Source organism: Cervus elaphus, chromosome 10 (assembly GCF_910594005.1).
Source record: "Cervus elaphus chromosome 10, mCerEla1.1, whole genome shotgun sequence".
NCBI classification, from domain to species: domain Eukaryota; kingdom Metazoa; phylum Chordata; class Mammalia; order Artiodactyla; family Cervidae; genus Cervus; species Cervus elaphus.
The window spans coordinates 25651696-25674691 of record NC_057824.1 but is presented as its reverse complement, the minus strand read 5'-3'; the positions used below and the strand labels follow the sequence as shown (position 1 = coordinate 25674691).

General features: G+C 47.4%; 1 protein-coding gene across 3 annotated transcripts in view; it reads right to left on the bottom strand.

Annotated features, from left to right (window-relative positions):
• The window catches only part of SNX29 (sorting nexin 29), a 580903-nt gene that overhangs the window by 158788 nt on the left and 399119 nt on the right, over nucleotides 1–22996 (bottom strand). For all 3 annotated transcript variants that reach the window (XR_006343074.1, XM_043914342.1, XM_043914344.1), the window contains one exon: nucleotides 22533–22614. Coding sequence is in view for 2 of the 3 variants with exons in the window: in XM_043914342.1 (XP_043770277.1) it covers nucleotides 22533–22614 (82 nt within the window). In the remaining variant the exon portion in view is untranslated. The remainder of the gene's footprint in view (nucleotides 1–22532; nucleotides 22615–22996) is intronic.

Below are 22996 nucleotides of genomic sequence, written 5' to 3'. Positions count from 1 at the left end.
GAGATCTTAGTGTTTAAATCCAGATTTCCATTTAAAGTTAAAAAGCCTAAAGATCAGAGACATGGAGTCTGTGTCTGCATGGCCACGATCAGCTAGCACTGAGATCACTGACTTGGGTCATTTCTTGCCTAGACTCTGTGGACATCTAGGCTTACCACAGCTGGTCTAGAACTTCCCATTTTATATTTCTTATGCTAATACACACATTAAAAAATGGCTACTTTTTAAAATGAGATTAAACAATACATTCTATTTAGTTACCTATTTCCCCCTGACTTGTCACATATAAGAAATAACCTCCCAAGCTTGTTAGGGAACTGTGGACCAAAACTGCCTGCTAGGTGCTTGTATAAGATGCCTCGCAACATGAGGACCCAATAAAGAACACAAGACTGATGAGCCACCAACAGAACCAACTGGAAGAATTTGGGAGGGGCCCAAAAGAGCGAGGAGACAATAGCCCATAATATGTTCTGCCAATCTCCCAGAAACCCTTGTGCTGGAACCTATCCTGACTGAGAGAGGCATGTGCCCGCAGGAAGGACCCTGAGTCAGATCAAATACGGGTAGGGCGAGATGACTGGCCACAGACAACCTGGAAACTAACCGCACCTGATAAACCCTGAGACTTCGAGCCGCGAGGCAGAGCAGTCCTCCTGAGTTCCCTGACCCGGATGCTCTCCACTGGAGCGGCCTTTTCAAACGCCCGTCACTCTGTCAGCACATGTGTCTCCTTGGACAATTCATTTCCGAGTGTTAGATAAGAGCCCACTCTTGGGCCCTGGAAGGGGTTCCCCCTCCTGGCCACAAGCTGACATAGAAGACCAACATCATCGTATTTAATAGTATATAATACTTATCTATCTTGGCTGACTCTTCCAGGAGCAAGCATTACTTTTGAGGTGTATCAGTGTAGTCCAATTCTCCCCTCTGCGGGGCCTCCTCTCTGCCATCCTCCAGGATTATTCCTCCTGGCCTATTACCATCAGGCTTGACCTACGTCTTGTGGCAGTGATGTGTGCCACTTCTGAGCACAAGCTTTCAGACGCAAGCACAGTCTGCCATCCTCTCTCCTCCCTCTGCCGTGAGAGCAGGCTGTCCTGGCTCAGAGCTGCTTCTCTGCTTTGGATCCTGACACGCAGACAACGAGGCGCCTGAACAGCTGACCCGGGATGGACGTGTAGCGTGAGTGGGAAACACACATGTAATAAACTTAATGTTGCCCATGGCCAAGAGTAGGGGCTTATTTGTTACAACAACATGATGAAGCCTCAGCTGATCAATACACTAAAACACTAAAAATTAAAATAATTAAAAGATGAAATCAAATCACCTTACAAAAAATCTCCGGCCAGTGTCCAAGCCTGGGCCTGAATGTCTTGACAGGATGTGGTTGGGGCAGAGGCCCCATGCACCAGCTGGATCCAGGACAGGAGGGCCCATATCGGCACTGCAGGAAATACCAACTCTCACGGCAGACAGAGATGGTTATTTGTGTCAGTGGTGTCCAAGGGCAGAAGAAGGAGCCACAAAGTCCAGGTAGCTTTAAGTGGTGAGAAGCTCACAATATGAAAGGAAGTTAGCAATGAAGGGTGACCGAGGGAGAGGCAGATCCCTGACGCTCGTGTGGTTCGTGTGCACACTGGGACACAGGCTCTCAGAGGAAGAACTCTCTGAGATCAGCCTGGGCTTTGATCCTGGTTTCCCAACACGTGCTGAATGGCCCAGCTTTCTCCTCTCCCGGCTCCCTCACTGTCACCTTGAGCCCCATTGATCTAAGCAACCCCCATCAGCCACCCCTCATCACTAGGCCCCCAGAGGGCCTGGTTTTGGGAGGAACTTTTAATGACCAAAAAAAAAAAAAAGTATATTTAGAATAAGCTGGCTAGACTTAAGTATAGAAGATTCTGATTTTGTTGGCAACGTCCACAGCACCACAGTCAGAAACCAACTGAATGCGTGCTTCTTCTATCAGACCAGATCAGGGAGTTGACCTTGGCCACACCAATGTCATGGGGCTTCCTCACAGTCTCTTGGACCTGGTGTTCGCTGGCCCTGACCTCCACAGTGAGCACAAGTGTGCTGGGAGCTTCTGCCTTCTTCATGGATGACTGGGCGGTCAGAGGAAACTGGATCATGGTGTCGTGGTCAAACTTGTTTCTCTAGCTGACCACAACAGGCCCATCCAACAGCGTGGATTTGGAGGAGGAGGAGGAGGAAGAGTATTTTAATAAAAATATTTTTAATTTATTTAAATTGGAGGATAATTATTGTGCTTCTGTCATACAATGCAGATCAGTCATAACACAGTCATAAATATATATATATATATATATATATATATATATATATATCCTTCCTCTTTATTTTGTTTTTAAATCTGGCTTTTTACTCAACATCGTTTGTAAGATTCATTCATATTGTTGGATACAGTTATAGATCTTCATACTCCTTGCTGTCTGGTGCTCTATATTTGTGAATATGTCAGAGATTACTCATCTGCTTTCTGTGGCTGGGCATGTCATGGTTGCTATTTTGCTCTTATTTATGTGGCTGATTAATAATTGTTTTCCCCTCGCTAGACGGTAACTCCATGATGAGAAGAGCCTACTTTACATGTTCTCATTACTGTGATTCAATCCTTAACACGGTGCCTGACCCACATCGGTACACGGTGCCTGACCCACAACGCGGGGCAAGAGGGGAATGAAAGGAGGGGGAAGGAGGCAGGTAGGGAGAACACATGTTACTAGTATATCCAAAGACAGGACCCTGCCCTCAAATACAAAGTCTGTTTCAGCAAGCCAGTCAATTTCCTAATTCCTGTTTGCTATAAGCTCCTTCCTTCCTTGCATATTTCACACTAAATTAAGCCCCCAGGCTCTTAAAGGATTCCTGCCTCTTGTTGCCAATAAAAGATATTTAGATGTTATTAAGTAAAAATCTGCAGGCACCAGAAGTCTCTGGCTCCCAAAAAATGTTCCTTACTAAGATGCTAGCTGCCTGGGGAGGGGCTCTAAGACAGAATATTATCATCCTCATGTTATTAGCACGTTCAAGACAGAAAACCATCCACAATTCAATTATCTTTTCAATTTTCTTTGTAAAGTATGCACTGGTAGGAGAAAAAAGCAAACACAAGACAAAACTGCACGAGGTGGGGAACAGAAAGTGATTTTCTGGTATTGAGCTGTATGAACTGCTTGTATATTTTGGAGATTAACCCTTTGTCAGTTGTTTCATTTGTTACTATAGACAACCAGTGGGAATTTGCTGTATGATGCAGGGAGCTCAAACCCAGCGCTCTGTGACAACCTAGATGGGCGGGATGGGATGGGAGGTGGGAAGGAGCGTCAAGAGGGAGGGGACAAATGCATGCCTGTGGCTGATTTATGCTGATGTATGGCAGAAGCTAACACAATATTGTAAAGCAATTATCTTCCAGTTAAAATTTTTTTAACTAAAAAAAATGTGCTAAGAGGGCCTCCTGGGCAGGGACTTAAGCCTTGGGCAGCGACCACACCCTAGAGGGATCGCATCTTACCCAGAACCCACCCTCTTCCTTCTACCTCTGATGGACATTGACAAGATGAAGTCACCGTCTACCACGTGCGAGCAGAAATTGACTTCTGGGGTTTGTACATTACACACCATCCTTCTAAAACGGAGTCTTTTCAGTCCTACCTGCGGGGCTCTAACTCAGTCACAGGCACAGGTGAGGCTACCTGTGGTCCTGCTCCCCTCTGACTGACCGGTTCAGAAGATGAACTTACAACTTCACTCCTCGGAGCTTATGCTCTGTGGCGAAAGTTATGAATAGCCTGGTACGAGACCCCTGCTGGCCTCACTAGCTTTTATGCCCACATGCCTTGACTCTTCATGCAAATCCTTGCATGCACATGCATGTCTTGCCTGTTCATTCATTTAATAAATATTTATCAACAGGCACTGGTCTAGGCAGCAGGATACAGCAGAAAAATACAACAGTGCTTGTGGGGAAAGTGCAAGAGACCGAAAGTAAATAAGCAAGCTCATAAATACACAAAAGAAAGTGCTGCAGTGTGACAGCAAGGAGGGTGCACGCAGGAGACACGGGTCTGTAAAGCACCTACTATGTGCCAGGTACCATGCTGGGCACTTTTCTTATATATCTCACAATTCTCCCACAATTCTACATGAGAGGTGGTCCATAGCTACATTCTGCAGTCAGGGGACACAGGTGGTAAATACACACAGCTGGTAAATAAGACAGGTGGGCTTTGCCTTCTGATTCAGAGCCCAAGGTGGTTAAAAAAAAAAAAAAAGGACTAGCAGAAGCCAAGTTGGCCACAACTTCTTTGTTTTTCCTGCAAAGAGCAAGAGGTCCAAAGTGATGATATTACTCCTAGAAGCCAGGGCTGGAGGGGTGGAAATGAAAAGCAGCTATTCCGTGCTTTTAGCAAGTCTCAGCAAAGGTCTAGTCAGGGAGACAGGACACGCCAGGGTCCCCAGGGAGGTATGGGGACTAAATTGGACTTTCCACCCCCAGGCTCTGCCAGGTGCTTGACTGTGAATGCCTGAAAACCAGCTGTGATGTGCAGAAAGTCTTCTCTAACAGTGAAAAGATTCTTGAATCTTTCCTGACATGATGGGGTATTTGAAGGAAACATGTGCCTCTTGTTACTACTGCAGAGTAAATCAGAACTTTCCCATCGAGGAGTTGTGTGAGTTTAAAGGAGATAAAACATGAAGAGGACTTGGCACAGTGCCTGGTACAGGGGAAGTACTTGGCAAACAGACCTGCTCCCCTCATCAACCATCACTATCCTCATCAGTTATTCTTGGCAATCATTACCAGCATCCTCACCAATCATCACAACCATCATCAGCAACCCTCCTCCTCCTCCTCCTCAACAATTCTCATCATCCCCCTCCACACCATCACCTCTACCACCCTCACCTTCAACCTCATCAGTCATCCTCATCTGTATTTCACATCTCTCTCCTTTCTTAGGGCTTCCCTGGTGGCTCAGCTGGTACAGAATCCATCTGCAGTGTGGGAGACCTGGGTTCAATCGCTGGGTTGGGAAGATCCCCTGGAGAAGGGAATGGCTACCCACTCCCAGTATTCTGGCCTGAAGAATTCCATGGACTATACAGTCCACGGGGTTGCAAAGAGTCGGACACGACTGAGCGACTTTCATTTTCTCCTTTCTCAGAGAAACTCTGTTAAGGAAGAGGCAGCATTTTTCTCTTAAAGAATACAGAATTGGAAGGTCATCTGGACCTAGGTTTACAGATCATGCCTGCTACCCACCAGCTGTGTTACTTCGGGCAGGTTACTAAACCTCTCTGGCCTCAGTTTACTCATCTGTAAACAGGAAAATACTTTCCCTCACAGGCTGGTGGCAAGAAGTTGGAATTATGTAATGAAAGGCTCAGTAAGTATTAGGTGTTTACTATTAACAGGGGCCCGTGGATCTCTCTCCCATGTCCTTATTTTTGGGTACAAATGGAGCAGACTTGGTAACATGACTCCGTTCTTTACTTCCACAGTCCAACACGAAGCTGCTGCTGCAAAATGCACCTTGCCTTCCTTTCCTTTCCAGTAGCTGAGGTGTTCGAACCTCTTTTCCCTCTAAGTCTTCGGGACCACAGCAGACCAGCAGCCCTAGAGGTGAGATTCCTCCTCTCCGCTTCCATCGCCCCGTGGGACGGTCATCACACCATCCTTCAGGATGGTGGGGTCCCTGAGACCCCAAATCAGCATGCTGCTCCTTTCTCACGCTCTCCTCTCTGCGGCCCTGAAAAAAAAAAGCAGTCTCCACGTGGCCGCCAACTTGAGCTGCCTCCTCCGGCTCCAGACAGAGCAGTCTGGCAGAATCTCACTCTGCGGGGAAGTCTGGCACGGAGCTGGGATTCACAGTCTCTCTGGATGCGCCTGCCAGCGGCACAAAGAGATAACCTTTAAAGGTTGGACTCAAACTGCTTTTCAGTATCTGGAAGGGGTAGATGAAAAGATCCAAACCTTACAGCGACAGCCCCTCTTCTCCCCCCAGCGCCCCCAACTGAGTTTATTAGGAGACAAAGGCTTCACCAAGCCCAGACCGACGAGGAGGAAAAAACCCAAAACACAACAGCCTTAATGGTTAAAGTTCATCAGTTCAGATGAATGCGTACTAAGGTGATGCTAATGAAAGTGAAAGTCGCTCAGTCGAGTCCGACTCTTTGCGATCCCGTGGACTATACAGTCCATGGAATTCTCCAGGCCAGAATACTGGAGTGGCTAACCTTTCCTTTAGGGAAGGGGATCTTCCCGACCCAGGGATAGAACCCAGGTCTCCCACACTGCAGGCTGATTCTTTATCAGCTGAGCCACAAGGGAAACCCAGGAATACTGGAGTGGTGATGCAAAAGGCCTCTTCATGCCAGGACAGTTCGAGCTCTAAAGATCCTAAGAGAACTCACCCAAGCTAGGATATGCATCTACTCACCACGCCCAGGGTTGTTGTTTCAAACACAGGAGTGAAATAGCTATCATTCCTGCGCCACAGGCCTTGGGAAAGCATTCATCACATAAACATAAATCATGACAGCTGACATCCGAACAGCTGCCTAATGACTGATAAACTGTTTCTACATCTGTCTCCCTTCACCTCGCATGAGCACTGGGCCAGAGTGGCATCTTCCAATGAGGAAACCACGGCTCAGCATCACGCAGCTGGAGGCTCCAGACATTGGTCTGGGTCTTCTGGTCACAGGGAAACCTCACAGTTGGAGGGAGGGGCAGACACTTGTGCCCAAAGACTCCAACAACTCGAACGGAAGATGGGGTAACCTGGGTTCCAGACTCCCTGCGGCAGAGGGAGCTGTTTCTAGGACCAGGGTCCCCCATGCACCTGTGAGCGCAAACGTGTGGGTGTCAAGACCCACAGCGCACACATCTTCCAATCCACAACCACCCCGTGAACGAAGCAGCAGCCCTACTTAAAAGGAGAGAAAGTCGTGACTTGGACAGGATACTAGAGACCCTGTTCTAAACAGTCACCCAACTATGAACCGAAGGCAGCTCCAGGTTCACCCTTGAGGTGACCACAGAGTCCGCGTCTGGACCACCATCTCAGGTGCCCAGGGATCTTGGACTCATCACCTGCACTCCTCTCCACGGCCACTCTGTGTGGGTGGGTGGCCAGGCAGGCAGACAGACAGACAGACATAAAGACAAACAGACCCAGCTGGTTGCAGCGCCCTGAGTCCCACTGCCCTCTGCCCCAGCCACACCAGCCTTCTAGTTCCTCTTGGGAACCAAGCCCTCTCACACCTCCAGGGCTTTGTATGTGTTGTTCATTCTGCCTAGAATATTCCTCTTCTAGTTATTAACGAGCTCTACGTCATCTTTCAGGAGTCAGCAGGTATCCTCAGAGGATCTCTTTCTTGCCCCCAATTACTTGGGCCCCTTCCTGTAATCTCTGGAGCCCTGTATAGTATTCTATCATAGCACGTACACAGTTTGTAACTACTGATTCACTTGTAAATATTTTCACATTAATAGGTTTAAAGTCTCTGTTAAGACTGCAAGCTCTATTGGGGTGGGGGCATCACATCTATAATCTGCACTGATGTATCCCCAGGATCCAACACAGTGCCTGACTCACATGAAGGGGCTCCTTGAATCCTCACTGTCTGACCCTCTTAAGCCCCTCCTACTGATCTTGAACTCTCACCCCCAGCATCTGAGGTGCCAGGACTGGGACCTTGAGCATGTAAAGGGGATCATGGGAAAGTCTAGGGATTCTAGCGGAAGGTTTGAGCTACCCTTGACTGCCAAACTCTAGAGAAACGAAACAAAACTACTAGTGCAAAACATCTACTTCTGCTTTACTGACTACGCCAAAGCCTTGACTGTGCAGATCACAACAAACTGTGGAACATTCTGAAAGAGATGGGAATACTAGACCACCTGACCTGCCTCCTGAGAAATCTGAATGCAGGTCAAGTAGCAAAAGTTAGAACCGGATGTGGAACAGTGGACTGGTTCCAAATCGGGAAAGGAGTACATCAAGTCTATATATTGTCACCCTGCTTATTTAACTTCTATGCAGAGTACATCATGTGAAATGAAGCACAAGCTATAATCAAGGTCAAGATGAAGCAAAAGCTGGAATCAAGATGAAGCAAGAGGAAGCACAGGCTGGACAAGATTGCCAGGAAAAATATCAATAACCTTAGATAAGCAGATGACACCACCCTTATGGCAGAAAGCAAGAGGAACTAAAGAGCCTCTTGATGAAAGTGAAAGAGGAGAGTGAAAAAGCTGGTTTAAAACTCAACATTCAAAAAACTAAGATCATGGCATCTGGTCCCATCACTTCACGGCAAATAGATGGGAAAACAATGGAAACAGTGAGAGACTTTATTTTCTTAGGCTTCAAAATCACTGCATATGGTGACTGCAGCCATGAAATTAAAAGATGCTTGCTCCTTGAAAGAAAAGCTATGACCAACCAAGGCAGCATATTAAAAAGCAGAGAAATCACTTTGCCAACAAAGGTCTGCCTAGTCAAAGCTATGGTTCTTATAGTGGTCATGTACAGATGTGAAAGTTGGACTATAAAGAAAGCTGAACACTGAAGAATTGATGCTTTTGAACTGTGGTATTGGAGAGGACGCTTGAGAGTCCCTTGGACTGCAAGGAGATCCAACCAGTCCATCCTAAAGGAAATCAGTCCTGAATCTTCATTGGAAGAACTGATGCTGAAGCTGAAACTCCAATACTTTGGCCACCTGATGCGAAGAACTGACTCATTGGAAAAGATCCTGATGCTGGGAAACACTGAAGGTGAGAGGAGAAGGGGATGGCAGAGGATGAGATGGTTGGATGGCATCACCGACTCGATGGACATGAGTTTGGGTAAGCTCTGGGAGTTGGTGATGGACAGGGAAGCCTGGTGTGCTGCAGTCCATGGGGTCACAAAGAGTCGGACATGACTGAGCGACTGAACTGAACTGAACTACAACACCACAAGACTGCAAAATACCTGGGTGCGTAAAACCTTTGGAACCAAGGTTGGGCCAGTTAACCAGTGATGAGTAAAGCAGCCTGAATAATGAAAAACTGAGGCAGGGTTGACCTTGAATGACAAGGGGAATGATCCAGGAGGGACTGATTGTTTAGGGAGAAGTTTTATAAGAAATGCAAAATAAGAACTCAGGGCCCATCAGCATATACTACAATTGAAGAACTGGAGTCAAGAGTATGAAGTCAAGATGTCAGATTACAGGCCTCCCACTAGAAAGATTCATTTGTAGGTTCATGTATTGGTTTATTCATCCATCCATCTATCCATCAGTCCATCCAATATGCAATGAGCTTGCCTCCTCTGTTCCAGTCACTGGGGACACTGCAGTGAATAGAAGTGACACTCGGCTGTGCCTTTGTGGAGCTGACCTCCTGGGTCTGCAGCAGGTCACAGCCTGCATACAGTGGCACCTGTGGGTCTGGGTCTAGACCTCAGGGGCTGGGTCCAGGTTAGGGATACTAACATGGTAGCCATGGCCATGCTGACTGCATGAGAACCATGGGCTATCAACCTCAGCGGCTTCTGCTGAGTCACCATGACATGGGATGAGAGGCTGGGGTATCCTCCATGCGCTGACCCACCCAGGTGAGGGGCAAGTCCTCAGTCTATACTCTCAACTCTCCCAGCTGCAAAGTGCCCAGAGGGAAGGAACTCCAGCTAAGACGTGAAGGCTGGCAGTCAGTCAGCACGTGTGTTAGTCATTCAGTCGTATTAGACTCTCTGAGATCCCATGGACTGTAGCCCGCCAGGCTCTTCTGTCCATGTCCAGGTAAGAATACTGGAGTGGGTTGCCATTCCCTTCTCCAGGTCAGTCTGCGTATTGGCTGCTGTTTGCATTCACATCCTCATGACGGATAGATGGGTACCTGTGTGCCCACTTCTCATGCTGGGGCAGGAAAATCAGCAATGACAGAGAGCAGCTAAAGGGCCTTTTCCCATATAGACCAGCAAGGCCTGACAGCTAAGCTCTCACAAACTTACAAACATGTAACGCAGCCTCAGAGGTCATCTGGTCCCTCCTACATGGGACAGGGATCAAATGTGGCTGGGGGGATCAAGATCAGCATTTGAAGACTACCCTGCCTCGAAGGGCTCTCCACATTCAGTATTATTCATAGTAAGTAAGTAGTCAGTGACCAAGACTGTATCTCTGTCACTTACAATGACATCCTTAGCACCCAGCCTGATGCAGGCTAGCTGGATAGATAAACAGACACAAAGAAGAATACACGGTCGGAGAGAAGCAGGATCAGCCCAAAACTGTTTCTCTCTCACTTCCATTCATTGGTCTCCATTCAGTCCTCTGGAGACAGCTGGGAGTCCACATAAAAACCTAGGACTTGGGATGGGGAGGCCAACAGGGAATCTTTCATTTGACCTTGGACAAGTTATTTTCTAACCATTCTGAATGTGTCTCTCTCCACCCCAAAAATGGAAAGAAAGTCTACAGGATCTCAGGACTGTTGCAACAATGAAAAGAAATTAACAGAAACACTTCATCAGTTCAACCAAGAGCTTCCTTGGTTCCCAAGTTTTGGAGATCAGGAAAAAAAGAACAAACAATAATTCTCACAATAAAGTTAAAAAATAAGCAAGAGACCAGGAAAAAGAATTACCATCCAAAGGACTTGCATGAATTGACCAAAAAAGTGATGAGCAATTTCACAGAAAAATGAGGGAAGGATACAAACAGGTAATTCACACAAAAAAAGAAAAAGGAAAAAACCTCACAAGTACTTAGGAAAATGCAAGTTCCAACATCACGTAAACATTGTTTTTCTATCAGATTGGTAAAATTTTAAAGATTGATGATACCCAAGGTTGGCAAGGACATGGGGACAAAATATTCCTTTATTTTGTTGGTGCAATTGACAATTGGTTCAGCCTTTTAGGAGAGCAATTTGGCTGGGCCTTTTTTTTTTTTTTAAAGTATATACTTTTCAACTCAGCAAATCCAATTCTAGTTATTTATCCTAGGGAATTACTTACAATGTGTACGAAGAGGTCTACACTATACAAGGACAATTCTGGCAGTTTGGTTTGCAATGGTCGGGAAATAAAACAATCTAAATGTCCATCACGAGAACAGTTACATAAACAATGCTTCCTTCATAATGGAAAATAACTCTGCAGAAGCTTAAAAAGAGTGAGGAGAAGAGAGGTCTATTTACTGCAAGAGGAGAGCGTGTATCTTATATTCCATTTTTGTCCAAGAAGAAGGCCAATAAACATCTGATAAAAACCATAGGAGGATTTAATGGCACCATGCAAAGCAAAGGTTCTATGTCCCAGGGATATTGGCCATGTCTGGGGACATCTTGTGTCGTCACGAGAGGGGAGAGGTGACGCTAGGTAGAGTCAGGATGCTGCTAGTGTCCTACACGCACAGGTGAGGCCTCACAACAAGGACTGCGGTTGTTTAGTTGTTCAGTCATGTCTGACTCTTTTGTGACCCCATGGACTGTAACCTGCCAGGTTCCTCTGTCCATGGGATTTCCAGGAAAGAATATTGGAGTGGGTTGCCATTTCCTTCTCCAGGGGATCTTCCCAACCCAGGGATCAAACCCACGTCTGCTGCACTGGCAGGCTGATTCTTTACCACTGAGCTACCACAGCAGCCCACAACAAGGAATTCAGTTCAGTTCAGCGCTCAGTCGTGTCTGACTCTTTGCGACCCCATGAACCACAGCATGCCAGGCCTCCCTGTCCATCACCAACTCCCGGAGTCCACTCAAATCCATGTCCATGGAGTCAGTGATGCCATCCAACCATCTCATCCTCTGTCGTCCCCTTCTCCTCCTGCCCTCAATCTTGCCCAGCATCAGGATCTTTTCAAATGAGTCAGCTCTTCACATCAGGTGGCCAAAGTATTGGAGTCTCACCTTCAATATCAGTCCTTCCAATGAACACCCAGGACTGATCTCCTTTAGGATGGACTGGTTGGATCTCCTTGCAGTCCAAGGGACTCTCAAGAGTCGTCTCCAACACCACAGTTCAAAAGCATCAATTCTTCGGAGCTCAGCTTTCTTTGTAGTCCAACTCTCACAATCATACATGACCACTGGAAAAACCATAGCCTTGATTAGATGGACCTTTGTTGGCAAAGTAATGTCTCTGCTTTTTAATATGCTGTCTAGGTTGGTCATAACTTTCCTTCCAAGGAGTAAGCATCTTTTAATTTCATGGCTGCACTCACCATCTGCAGTGATTTTGGAGGCCAGAAAAATAAAGTCAGCCACTGTTTTCCCATCTATTTGCCATGAAGTGATGGGACCAGATGCCATGATCTTAGTTTTATGAATGTTGAGCTTTAAGCCAACTTTTTCACTCTTCTCTTTCACCTTCATCAAGAGGCTCTTTAGTTCTTCTTCACTTTCTGCCATAAGGGTGGTGTCATCTGCATATCTGAGGTTATTGATATTTCTCCCGGCAATCTTGATTCCAGCTTGTGCTTCCTCCAGCCCAGCGTTTCTCATGATGTACTCTGCATATAAGTTAAATAAGCAGGGTGACAACATACAGCCTTGACATACTCCTTTTCCTATTTGGAACCATTCTGTTATTCCATGTCCAATTCTAACTGTTGCTTCCTGACCTGCATACAGGTTTCTCACAAGAGGTAGGTCAGGTGGTCTGGTATGCCCATCTCCTTCAGAATTTTCCCCAGTTTATTGTGATCCACACAGTCAAAGGCTTTGGCGTAGTCAATAAAGCAGAAATAGACGTTTTTCTGGAACTCTCTCGCTTTTTTGATGGTCCAGCGGATGTTGGCAATTTGTTCCTCTGCCTTTTCTAAAACCAGCTTGAACATCTGGAAGTTCACGGTTCATGTATTGCTGAAGCCTGGCTTGGAGAATTTTGAGCATTACTTTACTAGCGTGTGAGATGAGTGCAATTGTGTGGTAGTTTGAGCATTCTCTGGCATTGCCTTTCTTTGGGATTGGAATGAAAACTGACCTTTTCCAGTCCTGCGCCACTGCTGAGTTTTCCAAATTTGCTGACATATTGAGTGTAGCACTTTCACAGTATCGTCTTTCAGGGTTTGAAATAGCTCAACTGGAATTCCATCACCTCCACTAGCTTTGTTCGTAGTGATGCTTCCTAAGGCCCACTTGACTTCACATTCCAGGATGTCTGGCTCTATCTGGCCCCAAATGTCAATTGTGCTACAGCTGAGACACTCTGGTGCAGAGATACTTAAATGTCACCAAACTGGCTCCTGAGTCAACCTCAGGCTATGAGCAGCCTGTAGCCTTTGAGGGTCCCGTGCTCTTTGGGCCCGTCTGACCCCATCCCCTTCTGCTGGTAAGGGCACACTCATTTTGGGAGGGAGCACCCACTCCCACTGGCCTGCAGTTTCATGAGGAGGTATGCAAGCGTGGTGCCCAGGCGGACACAGAGACTGACAGACAAGGGGCATGGTCGCCATCATCAAGAGGCTCAGCTCTAGGACCCTCGTCAAAACTGTGGAGAACAGAGGCCTTTCTCCTGGGGGCAGCTGAGCTGAGGGGACACAAGCTTGAAGCTGCCCGCCGACCTCCGACCACCACAGCCTGGCTGTGAATGGGGCCAGCACAGAGAGCAAGACAACCCTCCCCGCAGAGTGGAGGTGGCGCCCTCATGCCCATGAGCTCCTGAAATTCAAACCACGCACGTCCTTGGTCTCTTCTATTAGGCAGTCAGTGAATGTCCTTCGTTTCTGACACTGCATCGAGCTGGATTTCTATCTCCTACAAGGAAGAGACTGCTGGGGTGGAGCAGGAATTAATGTCCCGGTTAGAAGAATCGGGTGGTCAGTTGATGGTGGTGGTTTAGTCGCTAAGTTGTGTCTGACTCTTTGTGACCACATGGACTGTAGCCCGCCAGGCTCCTCTGTCCATGGGATTTCCCAGGCAAGATTACTGGAGTGGGTTGCCATTTCCTTCTCCAGGGGATCTTCCCAACCCAGGAATCAAACCCAGGTCTCCTAGATTGCAGGCAGATTCTTAACCAACTGAGCCACCCACATTGTTCCAGTTTGAGGATCCCTGGCCTGGACGTGAAGGGGGTTCACATGGAAGGATCGGGCTGGGTCCTGCCACGGAGGTGGCTGTGTTGGACACCCTGTTATCCCGTTCCCTGAGACTACTCAGATTTACCCTCCACTTCAAGCCCTTGTACCAAGACATGGCTCCCCAAGGAAACCTGTCCACAAGGGACCAAGCACAGGGACCAGAAAACAAAAGCATCCAGGGGAACCAGGGGCTCTCAACTGTGACTCTGCTGACACCCTGCGTTAGATCACAGTCGTGGGGGCTGTCCTGCGTGTCGCAGGGAGTTGAGCAGCATCCCAACACCCAGCCCCCTCCATCATCTAGCAAGAGGCATGAGACAAGTGTAGGCAGGTTTACAATGATGTCTCCTGGTGATGGGAAGAAGAGACATCTGAGCTGACTCTGAGTAGGAGATCCTCAAGCCTTGAGATCAGAATTGTTTTCAGGCATACGGAGAAAACCCCAAAAACACAGCAGGACAGAAACTGGTGCAGAGGGCCAAACCACGCCCAGAAATCCAAGACCACAATGAGATAAAACAGGACTCTTTCCCCTTCTTACCCACTCCACTTGGAAAACAACTTTCTAGCAAGAAAAAAAAAAAATTCTCATTGTCAACAGGAACACTCTGTGATTTGCATGGTGAAGGAGGATGATTTCTTTCTTGCTTAGGTTAATTTAGGGGGCACTGGTATATGGTTTTACAGATATTGGTGAAAAGCAGTAAAGTTCATACGAATAAAAATAGCACCAACCAATTAGCTCTGTACCATATTAACTCTGCAATAGAACAATAATTGGTCATTAAAAAGCTGCAGGTGAGTATTACGAGGAGTGACTAGGTAATTGTGCCAGGAAGCACCATTTTCCCAACAGCAGGGATCCTCCAATTTCCAACAACATGCCACTGGCAGGCAGCTTGGGGCTGTCACATTTGCATGCAATTCAGACTTCCAGTAGAAAAAGTGCCCCCCCCCTCCCCCCCCCCCGCTGCCTTTAACCTGATTCTTTTGTTTTCCTCTTCTCCAAAGCTCAGAGAAGAAAGTTTGCAGCCAAATGGAGAGAACGGGGAACACCAAAAAGCTGTCCAGTGACTGAAGATGGAAACTCTTCATTGATCTGTGGTTTGCAGAACTTTTCTTCCCAGGGCAGAAGGAACCTGAGCTGCTTTCTTCTCTGAGTCAAGAACTAAGAATAAGCAAGAACTAAGAAAGGGCTGCCTGCCTGAGGGGTCCTGGTTTCTGCTTCTCCGGAGCAGCTCACGGCTGGGGAGACTTTTTGCCCAGGCTGGAACCCCACCCTCTCTCCTCAGGAGACCAACAGAAGTGATGCAAAGGAGTCTCTCATAAAAAGACAAACTTCAGACTTCTGAAAAGCAACAGCCAGGCAGGAAAGTAGCTTTGTCCAGATTTCTGCTTTCACCAGAACTCTCCCTTCAGACCAGGGAACAGAAAAGGAGCAGTTGGCTGGGACTGGGGACTCGGGAAAAGGGAATTACTGCAGCAAAACAGATTCACATCTTCGCCAAGTTTTTCTTTCTTCCGGTCTGTTTCTCTGATGGTGAGGGTGAAGGTGGGCTACGGCAAACATGCTGAAGAGGGCCCATTCAGCAGTGTTCAGGGCGCCACAGGTAAAGGGAAGGACTTCCATACCTCTCTTCCTTTTTTGTGTAATTATTTCCACCCCGCCTCACTTGGAAAAAAAGGAATCTTGCTCCTTGCAGCCTCTAAGGAGGCTGAGGTGGAGTCCTCAATCAACTAAATGCTAAATAAAGGCTTTTCCAAACACGCAGATGAGCCCAGAGACATTTAACAAGGGGAAATCCTTCTACGTTTACCTTCAGGTCTAATTGCTGATCACAAGTCAAGCAGTCCTTAGATCACTAAGGGTAGCGTTTGCAGGATATCTGTGTAGCAGGCACTGTGCTAACCGCTTTATCTGTCATCCCTTGTTGTCACTTTGTAAAGTGAGAGGATGGATGCCCATCCCTCCCACCGGTACCTCTCTCTGCAGCCCTTCTATCGCGAGATTGTTATATTTAGCTGGTAGCGTCTGTCCCCTCTAGACTGTGAGGGCGGGAGGGTAAATGCAATGTCAAGCCTCGCTCTGCAGCATTTAACACGTGTCTGGCACCTAGCTGACCCTCCATCCACAGCTTTGGGATAAAGGAATTAAGCTACAAAAGGAAAAATCATGAAGTTCCGCCTGTTTGAGAAGATAAAGTCAGTAACGGAGAATAATAGTGACCCGAGTGTCCGAGGGGAGGAAAACAGGCCTTTTTGGTTTGGCTTTTTGTTTTCCACCTGTATCAGGCTTTCCCAGAAGCCTTGAGCATCCCAGGAACAGCAGGAGGCGAACGTGCTGTAATTCCCAGAGGTGCCTGACTCTGTGGTGTGGAAAGTTCTCTGGGAAGGAGAGAGCAAAAACAGAGGCCATGGCTCCCACAGCTTCGCTTATCATGCGGCACAGACACCAGCCTTGCTGGAAGGAAACTCAGAAATCAAACGGTCCACTGCCCGCTTCTCGGCAGTGTGGGGGGAGGGACCTGACGTGAACCCCTTCGTCCTGTGTCCCCCACCCCTGGAACGTAACCCACGAGGGCAGAGGCTTCCGATCAGCCCATGTTACTGCGGCTGCCATGCCCATTTCTGTGCTGGGCTCCAACATCGCATCCTTCTCTGCTTAATGAATTCCTCCCTCTCTGCACAGCTACCGACTCAGAAAGTATAAAGATGGAACTGCGGGTAAAAGCAAACTTGAAGGCCTGAGGGGTAAACCATCTTCGCACAGAGATGAAAAGGGCTGAAGCACCCAAAGACCGAGGTGCAAAAGCATCGCCATCCTCCTATGCAGCCCACTAGACCCTGTGATCTATTATTAACACAAAAAATCACGGATCTTCCCTGCACGGCATATATAAATATGCTCTGCCAGGACAAACCTTGAAAACTCCTGCCTGTGCTGCATGATATCCTTCAGGGGGTGGGGGAACCCCAAAACTGAATGAGTCTTCCTGGGACACCATCTTTTCTCCAAGTCAAGACAGCCCTGCTGTGATCTTATTCTAGAACAAATAAGCTTTGGTGAAACAAAGCAACCGTCTTTACAAAGGAAATCTGGGCAAGTGGAATATGGTACCGTAGCCAGTGCTTCTGCTGGTGAAATTCAGCAGGCTGAAATGAACGCCATAGAGAGGACTGATTTCAGCTATATTTATGCTACTGGTGCTTTTCAAAGGGAAAGATCTAAGGATTCAGAGAATAAGTGTATTGATGTATTAGTTCCTTCCAATTTGGTGGCTGTTATGTTGGCTTAAGGAAAAAAAAACAGGTAGGTGGATTGTTTTAAGGCCTAATGTGCCTTTGTAAATACTACGGTAGGATATTAAGACAGTGGACCTCAAACTTGTTTGGAAGTTGGGGTATTTGGGGAATAAGAGCAAACACTTGCAAAGGTATAAACTAGGAACTAGCTGATAAATGACAAATGTAACCATGTCATGTGGAAGGGACAGAAAGTCAAACCGCATCAGCATAACTGTGTGTTTACACACACACATAGAAACTAAGCAAGACCAGTTAGTAAACAGGGTTTCATTTTGTTTTTCTATTCTATTTGGTGCTGTTTAATCATTTTGCCTCTGGCATGTGTATGCAGGCAGCCAAGCATTGTATTAGGGGCCAGAAGTAAGAAATCTTCGCCTAAGAAAAAGTTAAGTTGGGAAAGTTCTGGACATCAATTTTACTTTTGTCCTGAAAACTGCCAAAGGCTGCCACTTCTTACTTTTATGCCAGAGCACACCTCAGCGCCCACCTCGGGACATGGGAGCAGAGTGTGGAAACCGCAGTGTTCAGCGACACAAACACTTTCAAATAACTTGCATTCAGTCCTATCAAGGGACTACAGTGCTTCTGGCCAGAATCCTGGGTGCAAAATAAACACCCAGACCCCTTCCACAAACAAGCGCTAAGAGCCAGGAAACTACGAGCAGCTGGTGAACCAGTTCAGCTCCTCCTCTGTGGTCAGAAGTCCTCCAGTTCCCAAGCGTCCGGGCAGGCTTGGGGACCCTGCTGCCGCTCAAACAAGAGCAGGCACGGCCAACAGGCACCCGCTTTAACAATTTTCCAAAGCAAACCCACCGCAGACTGCTCTGGGCTTTGCAGGGCTCTGATGTGTGTGCTGCAGGGAGCTCGGAACAGAGACACAGAGCATCCCTGGCTTGGCCACAGGGGGTCCTTGGTCCACGGGATGCAGGCGGCTATCCACACAGGCAAGTTCCTGGTCAGGCTGGGTCCTTCCGAGGCAACCGGCCAATCTGCTCCCTGGATTGCTAAAGCTGGACTCCGCCCACATTTATAGAATCTGTGTACCTTGTCCAGAAATGCTTTGGGGTCTGAAAATCATGTTTCTTTTTTTAAAATTATTTTTATAATTCTTATTGGCTGCACCATGCAGCCTGTGGAACTTCCCCAACCAGGGACTGAACTTCTGCCCCCTGCAGCAGAAGCACAGAGTCTTAACCACTGGACCACTAGAGAAGTTCTGGAAATCATGTTTCCGAACGAGCTGCTTCTCTGTATCCTGCTTTCCCATCTACAAAATGGGGAGAATAAGCACTTGCGGCCTCACAGGGTTTCTGTGAGAACTGAACGAGCTCCTTTATATAACATACGTAGGCCAGTGAGAGGTGGCATTTCCCAAGTGTTATTCATTCACGTATCACCGTTCTAAACGTCTTGCTGTTTTCAGTATCATGTATCTAGTATTTTTCTTTAAACTGAATCATTTTCTTTCTCGAGTTTATTTTAAAAGGAAACTGCACATCACCATGCTAAATGGAAAAACAGAATCCTGTGCAGGCGGCACTAGTATTAAAGAACCCATCTGCCAAGGCAGGAGATCTAAGAGATGCAGGTTTGATCCCTGGGTTGGGAAGATCCCCTGGAGGAGGGCATGGCAACCCCCTCCAGTGTTCTTGCCTGGGAAATCTCATGGACAGAGGAGCCTGGCTACAGTCCACAGGGTCACAGAGTCAAACATGACTGAAGTCGGACGTGACCGAAGCGACTTGGCAAGCATGCCCACCGTAAGTAGAGGGCAGGCATAAAGCTGTATTGTTTTTATAATACCCACAATGAAAGGAAACAATGTAGCTCACTGAGATAGAGTCTGCTGCCTGTTGAAGGTGTTGATCCTGGGTCTTCCTCGGTCTTTGCTAACAGGCAAGACTAGAGCGCGTTCAAGGCCCCGTGGCCACAGGGAGACTTCCTCTTCTACGTCATTGCCAGTGACGGAGGAGCTGAAAGACCAGTGGTCATCGCCCTGCAGAACCTGTCACTGGAGGTCCAATCTCTGTCACTCCAAAACTTCACTAAACACAGAGAAGACCACACAGAAGACCATCTAGCTTCTTGCCACTCCAGGAGAGACTGATCTAAATGGTCACCATCCGGGACTTCCTGTGATGATGGAAATGTTCTGTATTTATGTTGTCCAATGTGGCAGCCACCAGCCACATGTGGCTATGAAGCACCTGAAGTGCTGATGGCGTGCCTGAGGGACTCGGGTTAAATTTCAATTAAGCCAAATTTAAATGGCCACATGAGGCTAGCGGCTGTTGGACTGGACCTGCTGTGCAGATCTGCTGGAAAAGCTACAGGTGCTGATCCTTTCGTTTGGGCTCTTCAAATGGACTTAAGGTTCTTTCCATGGTTATGCACTTAGCTTCCTTGGAGGGAGATCGTAAGTACACCTGACAGCAATTTGTCACAGGGATGTAACAGGGCACTGTCTACCATGTCCTCTATTGTTTAGTCTAAAGTCCTGTAAGGACATTTCTTTTAGACCTCTCTTTGAGGAGCTGACATATCTTCTTCCAATTAGTGATGGACTTACCCAAAACAGCTACATTTCCGTTTTCACACTGCCTGCCAGGAAGCACAAAGGAAAACTTTCAAATCAATGAGAGCAACCATGGAGGCTCTCATTATAAACCTATATATACATATCTCTCTCTATGTGTGATTTCCAGTGTTCCCTTAATGAAAGTGCTCTTAGTTTACATTTTCTCTGATTCCGATATTTTATTTCTTCTATTTTATCACTCTTTTCTGAGTTTCTCTAGAAATTATCTCCAATCTTTTGTGGGATTATATAAAATGTATTTTTAAGCTAGTAAAAATAAAGTCCAATGGTACCAGTACTTTAAATGAGTCACACTCTCTCCAATTATCGCTTATCGTTTAAAAATCAACAAAGTCAAAACAAAGCACACTGTACCAAAGCCTTTCTCGAAAGCTTCCAGACACGTGCTCGGAGCCTGCTCTTGAGGCTCTGACCAGAAGCACTGTTTGCAAAAAGGAAAGAGACAGTTACATTTCAGAAATGCTGTTCCATACACTCCAAGACCAGAGGAGATTTTCAGAGCACCCGCAGCGCGGGATGCAGTTGCTCTGGGTGATGCGGGGCCTGCCAGGCCCGAGGCTCCCTGTGATCTGGGCTTCGTCCTCTGCAGTGGGCTGGACCACACCCAGGAAAGCTCTGGAAACTCTGGTCAAGCACAGGGCGAGTGCGGCTCGAACGCCACTGTGACCACAGTGGGAACAATCTCCCGGGCAACGCTGTGTCTGTCTCGTTCGGTAACAGGCTTCTGGTCACTGAAAACGGCCCTGTGACTTGCCGGGGTGAGGTGGGGGAGGAGTCAGAATGAAAGGTCAAGGAAACCTCTCCAGGGAGCTCGCATTTTAATTTTGTCTAAAATAAAGCCATCTGCTTCCCTCTCTTCCTCCTCCGGGCAACACCCCCAGCTTTCTGACAATCCCAAAGCAGAAGTTACAGGACATTCAAGTAACAGGGTGTCTTCTTGGTTTGGTTTGGGATAAAAAGGAGACGAGGACATTCAGAAATCTGTCATCTCCAATTCTCTTTTCAAGCCAGAGCTGAGAGCATCATGAACACACAGATTCTCTAACATTTACTAAAGTGCTATTGTCGCCCGGCCAAATAAGCAAACTAACATGATGTTCTAGTGCAAACTTCCTTGCCAAACTCTAGCTCATCTGTCCAGAAGACTTCAGGTAAGAGGCATGTAACATGCTTAGGCCCATCCCTATATAACCCATGCCCACTGCCAGTCCTGGCACCAGTGACCGAAGGCAGCAACAAATTCGCAATATAAGAAACTAATCCCAAGTGCCTACTAGGCACCGTGCATTCCTTATCCTGACAAAAGCTTTCCAAAGTAAGCATTATTATGATCTCCATTTTACAGATGAGGAAACTGAGATTTACCTAAGGCCATAAAAGTAAAACCAGGGCCCCTATTCTCAAGTTCAGCATCCTTTCAGCCCTACCCCAGTCTCTGGGAGAAATGCCTTAATAGCTGAGAAGACTTATTCAATGGTCAATTCCCCACTAAGAAAAATGACCAAAAAAAAAAAAAAAAAAAGGGTTTTCACAGAGCTCATGGGAATAAGAACAAAACCTAACAAAAGCTGTTGTGATACAAGAGGACAGTGGAACCAGAAGCAGTTAAGAGTCAAAGTTGAAAACCAAACAGTCCCAGGACAAAACACCAATGGCTGGAGAAGACATCAGAAAATCAGAGAAAAGATGGAAAACCAGGGTCCCAACTGTTGGGGCAAAATCACCTCTAAAGCAAAGGTTCCCCTTGTCCCAGACACTCAATCCCCAGCTAGGTGTAGGCTGGCTGGCTCCACCCCAGGAGGCAAACTGAACATCACTTGACAACTGTCTGCTGCCCCTTCTCTGACACAGAGAGGCCTGGTTTTCATCTGCGGTGTTGCCTGGCCCCTGCCTCAGTAACAAGGTCAGATGAGGTCAACTCCAACCCCAGTGCCAGTGTGTGTGTGTGGGGGGGGGGGGGGTCACATGATTTGAACCTGGCCCATCACAGAAGTCCATCACTCTACCCCTGGGTTCAGGGATGTGCCTGGGATCCAAGACAGACCCTTGAGAGACGCCCAGACAGGCTGAGTCTGGTGCTTTTGGGAGCCGCCTGTTCCACCTACAGAGAGAACTAGCCTGAAAAGGATGCCCTGGCAACGGAAACAGGAGAAAATAGTAGCGGGTTCCTGACCACAGATCCCGCCAAGCCTGAGGCCAGACCCATGCCCGGACTCTTCAGTTGTAACACATGCCATCAAAGCCCTGCTTTTCTGCTCAAGCAGCCCGAGCTGAGTGGTCCCAGCCACACCAGGAACCCCGGCCAGCACGAGGAGGCGCCCCCAGGCTCCTCCTGTCTGATGGAAGGACCGCTGCCTCGGGGAGCTTGGGCAGGGAGCTGCTGGCGTTGGGAGGTCGTGGCTTCTCCGCATGGCACCCCACACTCCACCACCAAGATGCAAAAGCTCCAGAGAATAACAAGCAAGTGTGGGCTCTGCCCTGACAGTGGTGTCTAACTGAAAACCAGGTAAATTACCTGATACACATGGAAGGCGTTGGCAGCTTTGCCCCGGAGAAACACTGATGGGATCCAGACGTTGATCAGAGCTCGGTTTGATCTAAACAGAAGACAGATCGAAACTGGTCATTTCAATTTACAAAAAAAAGGAGGAAGCTATTAAAATTCTTCTCTAAGAGGCACACAATGTATGACAACATGTATTACACTTGATAGCAGACTAAAGGAGCAGTTCCCAGTTTCATTACTTGGTCGCCCAAGATTATTTTTAAGGGACTTAGTTTAAAATGCTCGTGTGTGTGTGTGTGTGTAAAATTTACAGATGCAGTTCACATTCTGGAATGAGAGACAGCTGCCCTGCAGTTCCTACCACCTGAGTGATGTGGCCTGTAATTTATCTGACCCTCATTTTGCTCACCTGAAGAGGGGGTTGATCACAGAAGACTCCACGAGGCTAGTGAGGGTCAAGAGCACTAATGCTC